This window comes from Erithacus rubecula, assembly GCF_903797595.1.
Source record: "Erithacus rubecula genome assembly, chromosome: 12".
NCBI classification, from domain to species: Eukaryota; Metazoa; Chordata; class Aves; order Passeriformes; family Muscicapidae; genus Erithacus; species Erithacus rubecula.
In genome coordinates this window covers 6,018,350-6,033,478 of record NC_136664.1, presented here as the reverse complement: position 1 = coordinate 6,033,478, position 15,129 = coordinate 6,018,350, and the positions used below count along the sequence as shown (strand labels likewise).

The following is a 15,129-nucleotide window of genomic DNA, read 5'->3' as shown; positions in this document are numbered from 1 at the left end:
TGTTTTTACACTAAGATTCATACACAAGTGATCGAGAATAAGAACCTGCCTGGTTCCTTTCTCAGGATGAGAAGGCAATCATAGTACAAAAAGTGGTGACATAATTTTGTCTACCAGACTCATTATTCTTTAAAATTCTCACAAAAGAACCATTCTTCAACTGATTTTACAGTGAATATAAACATATTTCTCTCTGTGTTCTTTCAGCTTTACTCAGTACTTTGGGCTTTCTGCACCTTGGTGCTTATTTTTGTGTCACACACTGGAGGCTGAGGCATCTCAGGACATAGGAAAATTGTGCTTTTCTTTCTTCTTTTTCCAGATCTCTTAGCTGTGCAGCATGGAAAAAGCATATTCCATTTGCATAGTTCTCTCTTCTCACACTTTCATATTAAGCAGAGAGATTTGTTTCCTAAACCTCATTAAGTAGGGAATACTTTTACTAATCCAATTCAGCAAATTATAATTTTATCAGAACTGTCCCTTAGAAAGAGCTTTCAGAAATTGCTCTGCAACTCATCTGGAAAATGCGCACAGATAGGAGGATTTATTTTCCAAACAGAGAGTCTTAATCTCTCATTAAAAACAAAACCAAAGAAAAAACCCCACCGAAAAACAAACCACAAAAACAATAGTTAGTGTTGCTAAAATTAATATAATGACTGTTTTCTATGTTACAGAAAAAAAAATCCAGCATCTTACAAGAAATGACCTTTACATTAAATCTCTCTGGGGGCATGCATTGCCCTTACAGCTGCTGCCAGTATTTAATGCACCTGACTAATGGGGAAAGGGGACACTGAAATCAGCAGTGTACTGACAAACACACATGGGCACATTTCTTCTGCTCACACAGCTCACCAAATCTCACTGCTCCTTTGTTGGCTGGATTTTTACAGCACAGACTGCCATGGTACCCAGGGGACGTGGAAGTGATGGAAACACATCATCCTGAGGTCTCAGCCCACACTGCCTGTGCTTTATGTTTCTCAGTATGAAATAAAACAGCACAAGATTTAATAAACTGGTTCAGATTTTATTATTTTGCATGGGTCTGACTTTGATGAAGATGTTAAAGTACCAACGTGCTAATTAATGATGATAAAACAGTAACAAATCACAGTGGATCCAGCTTGAGCAAACAGCAGCAGGAAGAATGCTGAGGTCGTAAGAATTAACAGATGATTAAAGATGCATTGGGCTACGCCTTAGTCATGGACTGAAAATGTCATTAAAAACATCATCAAACCCTCTATAAATAACTCCCTGATTATTTCTCAGGGAAATTGTCAGGTGTTTCAACACTGCTCAATTGTTTATTTTCCTTCCTCAGCAGAACAAAGACTGAAATATTTACTATATTATTTAAATGTTATTTTATAGACCACTGTTTATAGAAAAAAAGTAATGTTTTCAGCATGTACAGCTCAGGGAATAGCAAGAAAATTTTAATCTGATGAAAAATGAACTACTTTCAAAAATAAAAACAATGAGAAAAAAAAGCCAATTTTTTTGCAATGAGCACAAGATCAGGCTCTAAAATGAAGTAAAATTCTGATCAAAATGGGGCATAACCACTGCTTTTAACCTTATACAACCAAACCCAGAATTTAGCCCAGGGAATTTGATTCTGCCATCAAAACATGACTTGATTCTTTATATTACAGCACTAAAATAAATTACTTTGGGCTGCAGCCTCCCCTTGAAACCCAAGGTATGCACAGTTCATTTGGCACAGGCACATCCATCAGCCCCATCATGTGCTCTGCCATTGAGCCACGTCCTCAATTGCCAAGGAGAAACCTGGGCACGGCCAACCCCACGGGCAGCATTCCTTCGCTTTCAGACCCCTGAGGATGGAGGTGTTGGAGCTGCAGGGAACAGCCCTGCCATGGAACAGCTCTTTCGGGGGCCGGGCTGGGGCAGCATCCCCATCCGCAGCCCGCGGGGCTCAGGGGACAGCCAGCCCCTGCCCTGCCGCACACAGGGATCGCTGCAGGGCTTTGTGTGGGAAGGGACTTGGGAGCCCATCCTATTCCCACACAGACAGGGACACCTTCCACTACCCCCGGCTGCTCCAAACCCCGTCCGACCTGCCCTTGCACACTTCCAGGGATGGGGCACCCACAGCTGCTCCTGTGGGCAACCTGTGCCAGGGTCTCAGAGAGGAATTTCCCCGCAAACCCAATCTCAGTGTGTTCACCCCTCATGACTCAGAGACCCCTCTCTAACGCAGCCCGGGCTGGTGCGGGGGGACGGGCGGCACCGGCTGCGAGCCCGGCGGAGGGGCGGCCGCGGTGCCCGTGCCTGTGCCGATCCCGAACCCTATCCCCGATCCCGATCCCGATCCCGATCCCTCTCCCCGATCCCGACCCCGATCCCCGCTCGCGCTCCCCCGCAGCGCGGGCCGGGCCCGGCGCATGCGCGGTGCCGCTGGCGGGCGGCGCCTCACGGGCTGGCGGGAGCCGCGGCCGGGCCATGGCCGAGGCGTATTTCCCCGTGGGCCCCGGGCTGGGCATGGAGGAGAATTTCCTCTCGCTGGACGATATCCTGATGTCGCAGGAGAAGCTGCCGGGGCGCGCCGAGACCGCGCTGCCGCGCCTGGCCCTGCTGCTGGGCCAGGGCGTGGGGAGCGCCGAGTCCATCCCGGAGGTAACGGGGAGGGGACACGGGACACGCGAATGTCGCTCTGGGGAGGGGACCCGGCACTTGGGACACGGGCCTGTCCCTCTGGGCAGGGGACGGGCGCGGGGGGCTCTGCCCCCACCTCCTGTCTCGGCTGCCAGGCCCGGCCGCCCTCTCCTCATGGTCACTGCAATGATGCTCTCCGGTAACTTCCCTAAAGCTATTTTTGCTTTATTATATACACTTTTCCTGCTTGTTTATTTTTTTTTCTTCTTTCCGTCTTGTTTTTCTCATGCTGTTTCATCAGCTAACAATTATTAAGCCGTAGAGCATCAATAAAAGCCCACTTTCTGAGTCTTGCTGTAATATGGCCTCTAAAGTGTGTCTAGTTATGCTACAGTCACGGAGGACTGTTCTGAAAACAAAAGTGACTTTTTGTAATGCTGGATCTTCATTAATAAAGTTCATTCTATGTCTTTGGGGCTGCTTCAGGTGTACTTTCATGGCAAGGATAACTTTTGGCTTTCCTGTTCCTCCAGGGATCAAAGCTGGAAATCCCCCTGTGGCTTGCTAAGGGGCTGTATGACAGCAAAAGGAGAATCATCTCTGTGGAACTGCCAAAGATTTACAGGGAAGCCTGGAGGACAATATTCAGTGCTGATGCCAATGTGGTTGATCTGCATAAAATGGGGCCCTACTATTATGGATTTGGCTCACAGCTCCTGAATTTTGAGAATCCAGAGAATCCTGAGATAGCTCAGAGTATTCTGCAGGCAAGTATCTGAATCAGGTCTTGAAATTTAGATCTGCATTTTTCTGTCTTCCTTTTGTTCCCAGCTGCTTAGCAGTCTTCAGGAAAAATATCGTGATTTAATCCAAATGATTTCTGGACTGAACATGGATGACCCTCTTGGCAGCTGCACAGGGTGGTGCTGGAAGCCTCCACTGTGCATCCAGGAGTGTAATTTTAGCTTGGTGTTTCCACACTATAAATATAGTATTTCATAAAATCCTGTAAAACAGGACTGGAGGAGATGTAAGATTATTTAACTATGCCTGTCTTTAAATCTCTCTAATGCAGAGACCTCACACTGCTCTGGGCAATCTCTTTCAATGCCTCCCCAGCCTCACCTTAGGAGGTTTGCTCCAATGTCTGAACCAAAGCTCCTTCACAGCAATACAAGCTCTGTTCTGTTTGTCTCATTCAAAGTAAATGCTGAGGACAGATTATTCTCTTCCTTCCTGCAGCAGTCCCAGTTCATTTGATATTTCTCTATGGGTCATGCTTCCTGCCCTCTGACTGCCCTCATTGTGCACTGCTGGTGCCTCTCCAGTGGCTCTGCATCCACTGTGCCATGCCCTGAACAGCAGTGCAGTCTCATGCTCAGGACTTGTGCTGATGAAGACAAAAGGATTACTTTGTGAGTTTTGTGTGGCTGTGATGCTCTTGGCTCATCTTGGTGCAGCATCTGGTTTGTCACAATGCAGTCACATGGATCTGTGTTTGCTTTGCAGTCCACAGTGAGATGGTACAGGTTGCATCTGCAAACAAATAATTTCCTGACTTTGTACTATTTCTGCCCTAATGTAAAACCTTCTGTTAGTCCTGGGTGAATGACATCCTATTGTTTTCACACCATCTTTCTAGTTAGTTAGGATTATTAAGAATTAAGAGTTCTGCTCCCTGACATGCTGTAGTCATCCCTTCTCCTCCTTCTCCTGCATGTTGCTTGTTGATTTAATAAGCACAGCTTCTCTTCCTTTAGTGAGCTCATTAATTAACATCTCAAACAGTAGTTTGTCCCACAGAGACCCCAGTGGAGCTTCACTCAGTGTTCTTCCCTCCTGAATTGTGGATGATGGCTGTCTCTGCTGACCATCTTTGGGTGGTCTGGCTAAGTCTGCCCTCTGACAGATAGCCCTCTGCTGCTTTTCCTGCCTGTGCAGAGCCTGGCATCCTGCCCTAGCAGGAAACCAGGCTGGGCTCTGGGAGTTTGTTCTTGGCAAGTCCATGATGGCTGTGATTCTTTTATTGTCTTGCAGAAGTTTCTCTATTCTTCATTCCAGTTTGCTTCCAGGAACTGATGCTGATGGATTTATAATTCCCTGGCTCTTCCTTTCTCCTCTCCCCTTTCTCTTTTAAAAGATAGATGTCATCTTTGTCTGTTTCCGGACATCAGTCTTCCTGAGCTTTTAAATGTAACCACTAACAGCTCTGAGACCTCTTCAGCCAGGTCTCTAAGTGGGCTGGGATGATTTTAATTGCATTTTTTTCCTTTCTCTGTGCTTTACATTAAGGCTGATGCAGAGAGGCTTTAAAGTGCTGCTGCTTTCTTGGAGTTTTCCACTGAACATGTGTATTGAGGAGGTGCCCACACCTTTCCTTGTCTTTTATTTTTCTGCTAATGGACATCTGAGGGAAAAAAGCCACAGTAGAACTCATTACTTATTGACAGAAAAATCAAAGCATGCCAGGTTTGTTTTCTCTTTTTAAAAGCAAACAAGAAGGGAGTTGTGCTGACTTAAAAACCTCTAAGTTTATCCTTATTTAACCTATTACTTTATCCTATAAGTTCTGATGATTCTGAAATCAGCTTCTGAAATAACAAAGCACAATTTTCAAAGAGATCTGACCCTTTTTTTTCCCAGTTCCCAAAAGCAAAGGTAGAGACGAAAACAAAATGCCTTAACTACATCTTGATGCTTAGCTTTTCAAAATGCTATTTAAAAGTTGTAGATTGGTTTGGTTTTTCACCTTTTTCATGGTTAGGTGTTTTTCTAGCATCCTGAATGCTTTTCAGCAGCAGTTTGGCTTAACTTCCAGAACGTTCACAACTTGCAGCTTGTATGTTTCTGCAGCAGGTGCTGTGGCATGAGGTCCATTCCTCCTTCTCTGAAGCAATGATTGCTTGAGAAGTGAGGCATAATTGTGTTGTATTCTGTGGTCTCCTCAAGCTTGTTGTGAAGAAGCAGCCAAAATCCAATTCTCTGTTTGCTTCCCAGCCGGTATCAGGCATTTGCTGTCCCAGCTCAGGCAAGAAGTGGTTTTATCTTTGTAGCCAACTGAACAGGCACTGTGCTGGCTGTAGACCCTTGGCTTGTTGTGAGCAGGAGCCTAAACCTTTGGCTTTTCATTTTTGAGAGCTCAGGCCTGCAGGTTTGAGCTGGGGGTGGCTCTGTGTCACCTGTCAGTGACCCCCTTGTTCTCTTCAGACGTTCGTTGCCCGATTCCGCCGCATCATGGACTCCTCGCAGAACGCCTACAACGAGGACACCTCGGCACTGGTGGCTCGCCTGGATGAGCTGGAAAGGGCTCTCTTTCAGGTGGGCCAGAAAGGGCTGAATGACTTCCAGTGCTGGGAAAAGGGACAGGCTTCTCAAATCACAGCTTCCAGTCTGGTGCAGAACTATGGGAAAAGAAAGCTCGCAGAAGTGGATGGTTAGAGACCTGAAGAATATGAAGTTACAGTGGGGGACACAGATTTACAGCCTGTTGTAAAAAAGAAAAATGAATCAGTTTAGGGAAGGACTGGCTCCCTGTCCATTAATGGGAATTCGTCTCTGTAACAGCTTTGGATAAGACTAATGAAAATTGTAAAGGCAGAGGGCAAGGGTACAAAAACTAGATCACACCACTGAACAGCTTTACACCTTACTCATAGCACTCCTGAGGACTTGCAGCTGAAGTGTTTGCTAGGTGGCTGAAAGGCTATGGGAGGGTTTTGTAAAAGGGTAATAAATACTAATTATTGCTCCAAATTGGTATTTACAGTACCAGATCTGGAAAGAAGTGTAATTTCTATTTTTCATCTTGTCCTTCCCATCCCAACCTCCTGGAAACAGTTGTTAATTCTGTGAACATCTGTTTCCAAGTTCTCTGTTCTTTAGAGAGACCCAGTGATGTGGAAAAATTGTGATACAGCAATAATTTTTTTTCATTTCTTATACACTGAGGTGAAACTCTTTGTGAGGCAGGAATGTTTTTCTTTGCTGACTCCTGTACACAGTGCCAGTGCCCTGGAGAGAAATACCTCCTCAAACCCACACAGCAAGTGGCTGCACAGGTCTGGTATTGCCTTGTCCTCTCTTTTCCTTTTGGCCCTTGTGACCTTGGTGCTCTGCAGTAAAAAGTGTTCTTGTTTGATGCCTGTGGCTTTTGTGCTTGATCTGTGTGATGGGTGTTCTACAGAGGAGGAAACAGAAGGCAGCAAAGAATAAAAGTCTGGACCAGATCAAAAGCTGAAACTTCAGTGGAAACTGCCCCATTATCAGCCTTTGAGATATTTGTTTCTCCATGAGAAATTCTTCTGATTTCTAAATTTGGTGAGTAGAACGGACAGAACAAATGAACTGAGTTTCCTTCCTTCTGATCCATCCAAATGAATCTAGGAATATGGTCCTGGTAAATATCCTTGCCAGTAGGAATGACAGGATTTGGGATTTGCTGAACAGCACAGTGTGGATGTGGATGCCCTTAAACCTAGATCATCTCAAGTCCCATTGGACTGGAGACAGAAGACATGGTTATCTCTGTAGTTCTGCAGTGATCAGGATGGTTGTCCTTTGGGAGCAGTATTACACATCTTACAGGTGTTTCTGAAGGGGGACCTTGTGGAGAAACTCAGCAGAGGAGCTGCATCCTGATGCTGCTGAGCACTTCCACTTCTGTGGGAACCCCTGGGTGGTGACAGCAAGATCCAAGTCTCAGAGGAGCTGTTACTGGACTGGCAGATGCACCTGGATATTGGATGCTTCAAACAAGACCTGGAGCACAAAGGGCCATTCTGTGGCCAGAGATGTTCAAGCTCAGCCTGTGGAGGTGCTGAGAGGGGACAGTGGTGTGTCTTGGTGCCTCCCCCTCAGCTGCACAGGGCCAGCTGTCCTGCCACAGGAGACTGGTTGGAAGCTTGCCTGACAAAGTATTCCAAGTATGTGCAGGATGGAATGCTGCTGCACTTAATGACTTAATGGCACATAATGGCTTATGCACTTGTCAATTGTCCATTTCTGGATTTTTATCTTGAATAAATGTTCTGTAAGGGAATGCTCATAATGTGAAAAGTCTGTTAATTGTGCTGCAGCAGATAAATCAAATGGGATAGTCCAGGTCTCTACAAAAGTGTGGCCATGATAGATAATCCCTCTGCTCTTACTGATGATGTGGTCAGGAGCTAATTTGTGCAGTTGTGCCTGTGTAGAAATAGTTCCTGTCTGACTTAGCCCAGGTGGGGACTGGCAGCTTGCACAGGTTTGGCAGAGACCCTGCCAGCCAATCAGTAACCTGTTGTTTTAATTAATTGCATTTTTAGGAACATCAGATGAGTTGGGATGATTCCCTGTTACCTCAGCTTTGTTGTAGTGGTGGTGGGAAGTGGGAATTGGCTGTCTGTATCCAGATTCTGCACTGTGGTGAACACTTCATGTACCATGGCAGAGCTGTGATCAGTGCTGCAAGGGGAGCAAGTTGAAGTCCATCTGTGACAAGAAGTATCTTTCAATTGGAAATATTATTTTACTGAGATGTTGGCTTTGGGATGTAGCTGCTTTATAACCAAAATCATGAGTTCCATCAATTTCTGGACTGGTTTTGGTGACTATCCAAGCTAATTTTCTTGCATTTGTAAGGACATTTTTCTTCTCTACTGCTGGATGCAAATTCCAAGCAGAAATTTGCTCACTTGCCAACATTTTGTGCAACAGCCTTCAGAGCAGGGAGAAAAAAAAATCTCTGAAGTAGTCTTCAATGTAACTGGCTTTTTGTAAGAAGGCAATGCCACTTGTAGTAACCTTTTAAGACCCTTAAAAAAATCTGATCCTGTAATTTTAAATTACAGTATTGGGTTAGTAAATCTTGGTTAGCTTTTTCTGTCCAGAAGAACAAGAGTGCTCTTTATTTTTGTGAACACAGCTGTCCTTTTCCTTGCCACTGCAGCAAGCTTTAAGTTAGAGGAGTTTGAATTTGTGTGTTTTCAGTATGGTACAATAAATCTTCATTACAGAACTACCCAAGAAAGGTCTGAATAGGATTTTAAGTTTTATTTCTCCACAGCTTTTAAACTGAAAGGCTGCTGATGTTTATGACAAAGCTGTCCATAGACACATTTTACAGTATTGCAATCAAGGGTAAAAATAGGCAAAATTTGAGCAGCAACAAGAAGTGTTCTGGGAACTGACATACGGTAACACCACGTGTTATTTTTATGAGAGACACAATGGCACTTGCCTGAGTTGGGAGCACAAGCTGTTCTGATGTTCAACCAGTGATTTTTCTACTGATTTTTGGGTAATCAACTGCAAAAAAAAGCTTCATTCAAAATTTTAATTGAAATCTGGGTTTGGTAGGTTGTGCTACCTTGTCCTAGATGAGAACATACACGAAGAGTGGATGTCATGGTTGGCAATGAAAATGAAGGATTACTGACTGCTGCAGAAGGAGGGAAGTGGTGAGAAAGCTGTGGAATCCAAAACCATCTGCCAGGGAGAAATTTGCCATCCCACAGGTCCTGAACCATAGAGATGAAAAAGAACCCAGAGGGGGCTTGAGACAAGGAATGAAAACAAGAAGGGAGAGGAGACAGTGAGCTTCCACCTCCCCTGGGCACACTGGGCTTTGTTTCCCAGTGGAAATTGCTCTGGGGAGCCTCTTCCCTGAGGGCTGGCCAGGCTTGCTGGGAGCCCCCAGAGCCCACTCCTTGCTCTGCTCTGGGGAGCAGGACAGCCCCAAGAGCACTGCTCAGCTGGTGTGGAAAACTACAGGGGCACAGCCCCAAAAAGCCAAGGCATTTGTTCTGGTTTTCCAAACACTTCATTAATGTCATTGACAATAGCAGCAGGTTCCTCAGATTAGCGTGCTTCTATTTTTGAAGAGTTATTCCTATGGCAGGCTGCCAGGCAGGGCCAGCAGCCTCAGTATCCTTTCCATCTGGGTTGGCAGGACACACTGGTCCATTGCCTTTTCTTAGCCTTTGTAACTTGTAACTCTTTTCCCCTACACCTTGGGGAAATGCACCTTCTTTGGGATTCCCAGTTAATCCTGTGCAAGGCAGAAATCTCTGTTGTAGGAAAAAAGCCACTTTTCTGCTGCTGGGTCGAAACAAGGCACAAGGCAGCAGCTGGAGTGAGCAGGGTTTGGGGGGTGAGGAGCATAGAGGGACAGGAAATAAGGAATCCCAGTTTGCCTGCAGATGAGTTTGAGAAACTGCAGCCCTAAAGACAGTCCCAGATTAAGCCTCCTTGGATTTCTCTGTCTAGAAATGGGCAGTGGTAAGGGGATGTCTCCTGAGGGTCTCAATGGTGCTGTTCCATTTCTGTTGTGATGCTGTGATACAAAAAAAGGGCAGAAATGAAAGAGGTTGAAAACAGGAGTCTCAGCTTGTCTCTAGCTGTCCTGTTGGTCCCTTGAGGGCCCTGGGTTCTCCTCAGGGAAAGCAGAGGAGGAATGTGACAAGCCCTCACAAACCCTTGGTAACATAAAAGACAATTTTCCCCTTCAGACCAAGAAGCTGCCAAATGCCAAAAGCTTGTGTGGCTTGTTTTTTCCTCAAGCATTAGAGCAAAAGTGGAGTGAGGAGGTGGCTGTGAGACTTGGCAGCAATGCACATGGGAGGAAGCAGGGAAGAAGTTGCAGTAATCCAAGTACAACCAAAGCAACTCTCACATGTGCTTATTTCTCTTGCTGTGGGACCATCGTGGGCAGAGTGGGTCTGTCTTTGCACACAGGCTCCCATCACAGCAAAGATTTAAGATGAGTTTTTCTTCTTCACCTCACAAACAAAAGATTTGCAGGTTTTTGGCTGTTCAGTCGACATCCTGCAGCTCCTTTCCTAAGTGTTCTTTCTGTCAATGGGTGGCTGAATGGCCATTTCTCTGCTGGGGTTGATGCCTTAAGTTTCAGCTTTCATATTTTCCAGATTCTGTACTGCATTAGTATATAACTCTGAACTTCATATAAAGTGTTAGCAAGTTCTCCTCACAGTTCAGTCAGACAAAACAATCCTTTTCCAGCCTGAGAACCAAGGACACTGCTGCAGCTTCAGGCCCCAAAAAGTGCAAACAGCAGCAGATTGAGGAGAGCAGTCTGGGGGTGGGTGGGGATGGGACTGCATAACCTGGACCTGGAATTGGACAATGAACCCCAATATGTAAATGGATCAAAACTTACAAAAGTGTGAAGACCCTTGGCATGTTGTGCATCTTGGGTCCATGTTGGACAAAGCCATGGCTGGCTCTTTTTAATAAAGGCATTTTTAATAAATACCTACTTTGTTCCTTTGACAGTGTCTAGCCTCTGTTCTAGTACCCTCTCTAGGCATCAGAGATGAGGGAAGAAGCCATGGACAGCCCCTGGGCAGCACACCCTTTGCAAAGTCTTCCAGAGAAGTCCTCCCTCTCCTCAGCTGTGCTGGTGGAGACCCCGGGAGTGCTGGTGGAGTGGAGCCAAGCCTCCTGGGCAGGGCTGTACTCTGTTGTACTGCCCCTGTGCATTTGGGGTTACTCCAAGTTTGCACCAAATCAGCAGGGTTTAATGCAGTCGTGGTGGATTTACTAGGCTCTGCCCAGAGGCTGAGCTGTTATTTTTCCTTTCAGTTTGGGCTCTCAGGTGCACAAATGCAGCTCTGGCTGCCCCTGAGCCTGTCCTGCTGATGCAGGCAGATCACAGCCTCCCTGGATGGCCAGGCTCTGTTCACCCAGCACTGCTCTGGATTCACACAGCACTTTCCAAGTGAGCCCCCCGGGGCGTGCAGTGACATTTAACTGAGTGGTCCCACCCTCATCTCTGGAGCTCTGCTGTGTCCTGGCTGCACCCAGCACCCTGGGGCTTCAGCTGAGTCAACAGAGCAGGAAAAAGGCTCGAGGAAAAGAAAATCACTGCAAATCAAGCTTTGGGAACAGCATCTGCTTTATGGCAGAGACCGATTTAATCTCCTTAGCAATCACCTCAATTGTAGAATCAGCAGGATGCTAATTAATTGAGAGGCTCTCGGTGACAGCCATTGAGATCCCTCCTGGCTTTAAGTGGAAGCCTTTTGGGTTTGGCATTTGTGCTGGCTGCTCTCCTAGCAGGAGTTCTGCCTGGGAGCTACAGCCCTGTGTGGGGTGTCTGACAGCAGTCACCCTCTGCTGGCCCTGCCCGGGCTGGGCTGTCCACACACCCTGAGATGATCCCACGGCTGTCAGGGAGCACTGCCCTGGCCTCCCTCCCCTGGCTCTTGGTCCAGGGAGCCAGCAGAGAGGGGTGGCTGCAATCCATGAAATGCCTCACCCTGCCTCCCTCTGGCCCTTCCAGCCTGGAGCCAGCCCCTTACCTCCACCCTGAAAGCCCACAAGCCGATTAAGCTCAGCATGTTAATTGGCTGTGACAGCTCATTTTGTTATCTTGTGCTTAGTTATTGATGGGGTGCGTGTGACTGGATTTGCAGTGAAGGTCAGTGCCAGGATGGGCCAGAGCTCCTTGTTTGGTGCACCCAGCCCTGGGATGGGGCTCCAGGAGCCCTGCCAGGATCAGCTGTAAAGCAGCAGCACGGTCACACAGCCAGCAGCCATGTCAGGGGGGCATTTTACTCCCAGGATGTGCAACACCCTGACTCAGGAGCACATGGAGACTCCGAGAGAAGTGGGTTTGGGTGGATATCTGGCACTCACTGGTGCAAACCACTCTTTCCAGGGCTGGGTGATACAAGGATAGGATTTAAAGCCCTTGAGGTGGGAAGATGCACAGGCAAGGGCAGCACCTGGTATCCAGCTCTCCCCAGACCAGTTTAGGGACTTCATCTTGGTTTTGTCTTAGGCATCTACAGGGGCACAGAGCTAAGAAGGGAAAGAGAGGATGAGTGTGCAGGGAGCTGCAGAGCTGAGGGAGGGAGGTTTGTGGTTGTCCAGTGAGCCAAGAACCATGGGAGGAAGAGGTGAAGACTTGCCTCAGGAAGTGAGAGAGGTTGGTGTTTCAGAGTCAATGTGCTGTCCTGGGACAGCAGTGACATGCCTTTTGCCAGCCCTCTGCCTCTCTCCCAGCATCTGCCAGGTCCATGGCCCAAAGGCAGCATCACAAGAGAGTGCATTAGTGAGAAGTGGGATGAAATCGTTAGGATTGATGGATCAGAGCTAGAGGTATTGATCAGCTGAGGGCCAAGGAGAAGGTCAGGGGCAGAGCTGGTGGGGTGCAAGGCAATGGGAGCTGGGTGTTGGGCTGCTTCTGTGAAGGTTTTCTTGACCATCAAGGAGGAGGGACTGCAGGTGGTGGGGACTGGGGAAGTGTAGAAACTCTGAGAATAGAAGTTTAGTGTTCCCAATCTATCACCCTCCCCCTAAAGCATCCCAGCAGCTTGCAGCTAGAGAGGTCAGCCCTTGGAAATGGCATTATTCCATCCTCCAAGGGAAGGTGAGTGGGCAACTTTGCTGTGTTGTGACAGGTGCTGTGCAGTTGAAAATGCTGATTAATGCTGCCTTTGAGAATGTGCCAGCCTCTGGCCTCTGAGAAAAGAGCCCCTGCTGTCTCTGCTCTTGTCTCACGCCTATCAACCTGCTAAACACACACATGCCATCACTGAGCACCCGGCTGGGCTCTGCTGACAGGTATTTATTTAAAGCCTGGCTTGGCTCTGAAAAGAGGCCGTGGCAGAACAGCACGGTGGGCAGGGGCAGTGCTGCTGCCGGCTCCTGTGGCTGGGAGGAGGCAGCAAGGGATGGAGGGCTGGCTCCAGAGACATGGGCAGGGAACTCTCCCTCTGAGGAGGTGTCTCCTGCTGGTGGTGTTTCTCCAGGCCCACAGAGTGAATGCCTAAATTGAGGTCAGGGTTGAGCAGCTTCATTGCAAGAAGGAGTTGAAGGCAGCGCAGTGCTGCACACACACTGCAGGCACAGTGCTCCAGGACTGGTGCCTTCCTTTGGAAATCAACTTTACTCTGATGTGTTCAGCCAATCCGTGCAGCTGAGGGATCCAGACCTTCAATTCCAGGCAGAGGTGCCTGTGCAGAGGCAGCTTTGGAAATGGCTGAGGGCGAAGTCCCCAGGGCTGCCTTGTTCCTGGCCCCAGTGCAGCTGAGCCATGAGAATTTTTCTTGGCTGGTTGTTGGTATTTTTATTTTTTTTTTCCTGGCTTTTGGACAAAATCATCTCATTGCCCTGAGGCAAAGGGGCTGTGAGCACTGTGAGGAACAGGGCTCAGAGGAGCAGCTGTCCTGCAGAGCTTGAGCAGCAAAACAGGGGGGATTCAGGGTCTGAATGAACAGAGAAACTTGAATGGGTCCCAGCCCTATTAGAGGGACATAGGAGAACATCTCGTTAGGGCAGAGCTCACAGCCAGGATGGAAAATTACTGGTAGCCCTGTGTTTGGAGGGCAGGAGGCAGCCAGGGGGGACGGGCAGCTCGCCAGCCCCAGCACATGCTTTGTGGGGCACACAGGGCACAGCACTGCTCTGCCCTGTGCCAGGTCACAGAGCCTCTGCTCCCATCCTGGTCTTGTGGGCTGTGTTGCAGGGAGAGGATGCTGAGCTCCCTGCAGGATTTTACCTTCCCAGGCAGCTTCAGTGGAATGTGTGGTGTCAGGATGGGAGCAGCAGGGCTGGCTCCTGCCTGTGTCCCTGTCCCTGTCCCCAGCCTGAGCCCTCAGCTCATGCACAGGCAGTGCCATGGTGCAGCCCTGCATGAACCCAGCATTTCTGGGGGTACCAACCCACCCTGGTACCTATCTGGGACCTCTGGGCAGGGTTTGAGGTGTCTCTTTTGAGGCACTTAAGATCTAATTGCCCTGCTGTCATTCTGACTCTGATTATTTTGGAGCCAGCAAGGTGTGGGCTTTTTGCTGCCCTGTGGATGAAAGGCTGAGGCAGATTGTGCCTGCCCTAGGGGTGGGATGTCCAGCCAAGGTGGGATGCAGGATGGGGCCCATCACCAACAGCTGGTACTCCAGCACTGCTGCCTCAAGCCCAAGACCCCCCTCACTATGGTCAAGCCTCCAGCAAGTGATCCCATGCCCACAGAACAGCTTTACCTGGAAGACACCTCTCCCTCAGCACCAGCACATCCCCACAGCCACCAGTCACATTCTCACTTCTTTGTGCACTGCTGGATTCTGGGAAATAGCTCCTGAGCATTTTTGAAAATAGGTCTTTGGAATATATACCACCAACTTCTTCATTCTCCCTCTTTTGAATAGCTTGATTGAAATAACCCATGCAAGGTCTAAGGCTGAGCAAAGCAGAACAGCTACCACTGGCTCCAAACAATGTTTTTAATTAAGGGCAAGAATACAAACATCACACTCACGCACAAATGAGGCTAAATTTAGCAGTGACTCCTCTGCACATCATCACTGGACTGCCTGTGCCTCGGGGTGGTACCTGATCCCCATGAAGCTCTTCAATACAGGCACATCAATTGTGCTGGTCCCCTGCACAGCCAGCGTGGGCAGCCAGCACATCTGCCCCAGGCTGCTCCTCCTCCTGCCCCCAAATCAGCCCTGTGTGCAGCACAGGATGCAGCCTGGAGCTGTCAGACGTGTGTCA

General features: G+C 48.1%; 1 protein-coding gene across 1 annotated transcript; it reads left to right on the top strand.

Moving 5' to 3' along the window:
* The first annotated feature begins 2,425 nt into the window (after positions 1-2,425).
* Positions 2,426-7,669, top strand: GINS3 (GINS complex subunit 3). The gene is made up of 3 exons (XM_079315871.1): positions 2,426-2,652; positions 3,165-3,398; positions 5,839-7,669. The coding sequence occupies exons 1-3, from the start codon at positions 2,479-2,481 to the stop codon at positions 6,067-6,069; spliced, it is 639 nt and encodes a 212-aa protein (XP_079171997.1). The 5' UTR covers positions 2,426-2,478; the 3' UTR covers positions 6,070-7,669.
* The last annotated feature ends 7,460 nt before the right edge of the window (positions 7,670-15,129 follow it).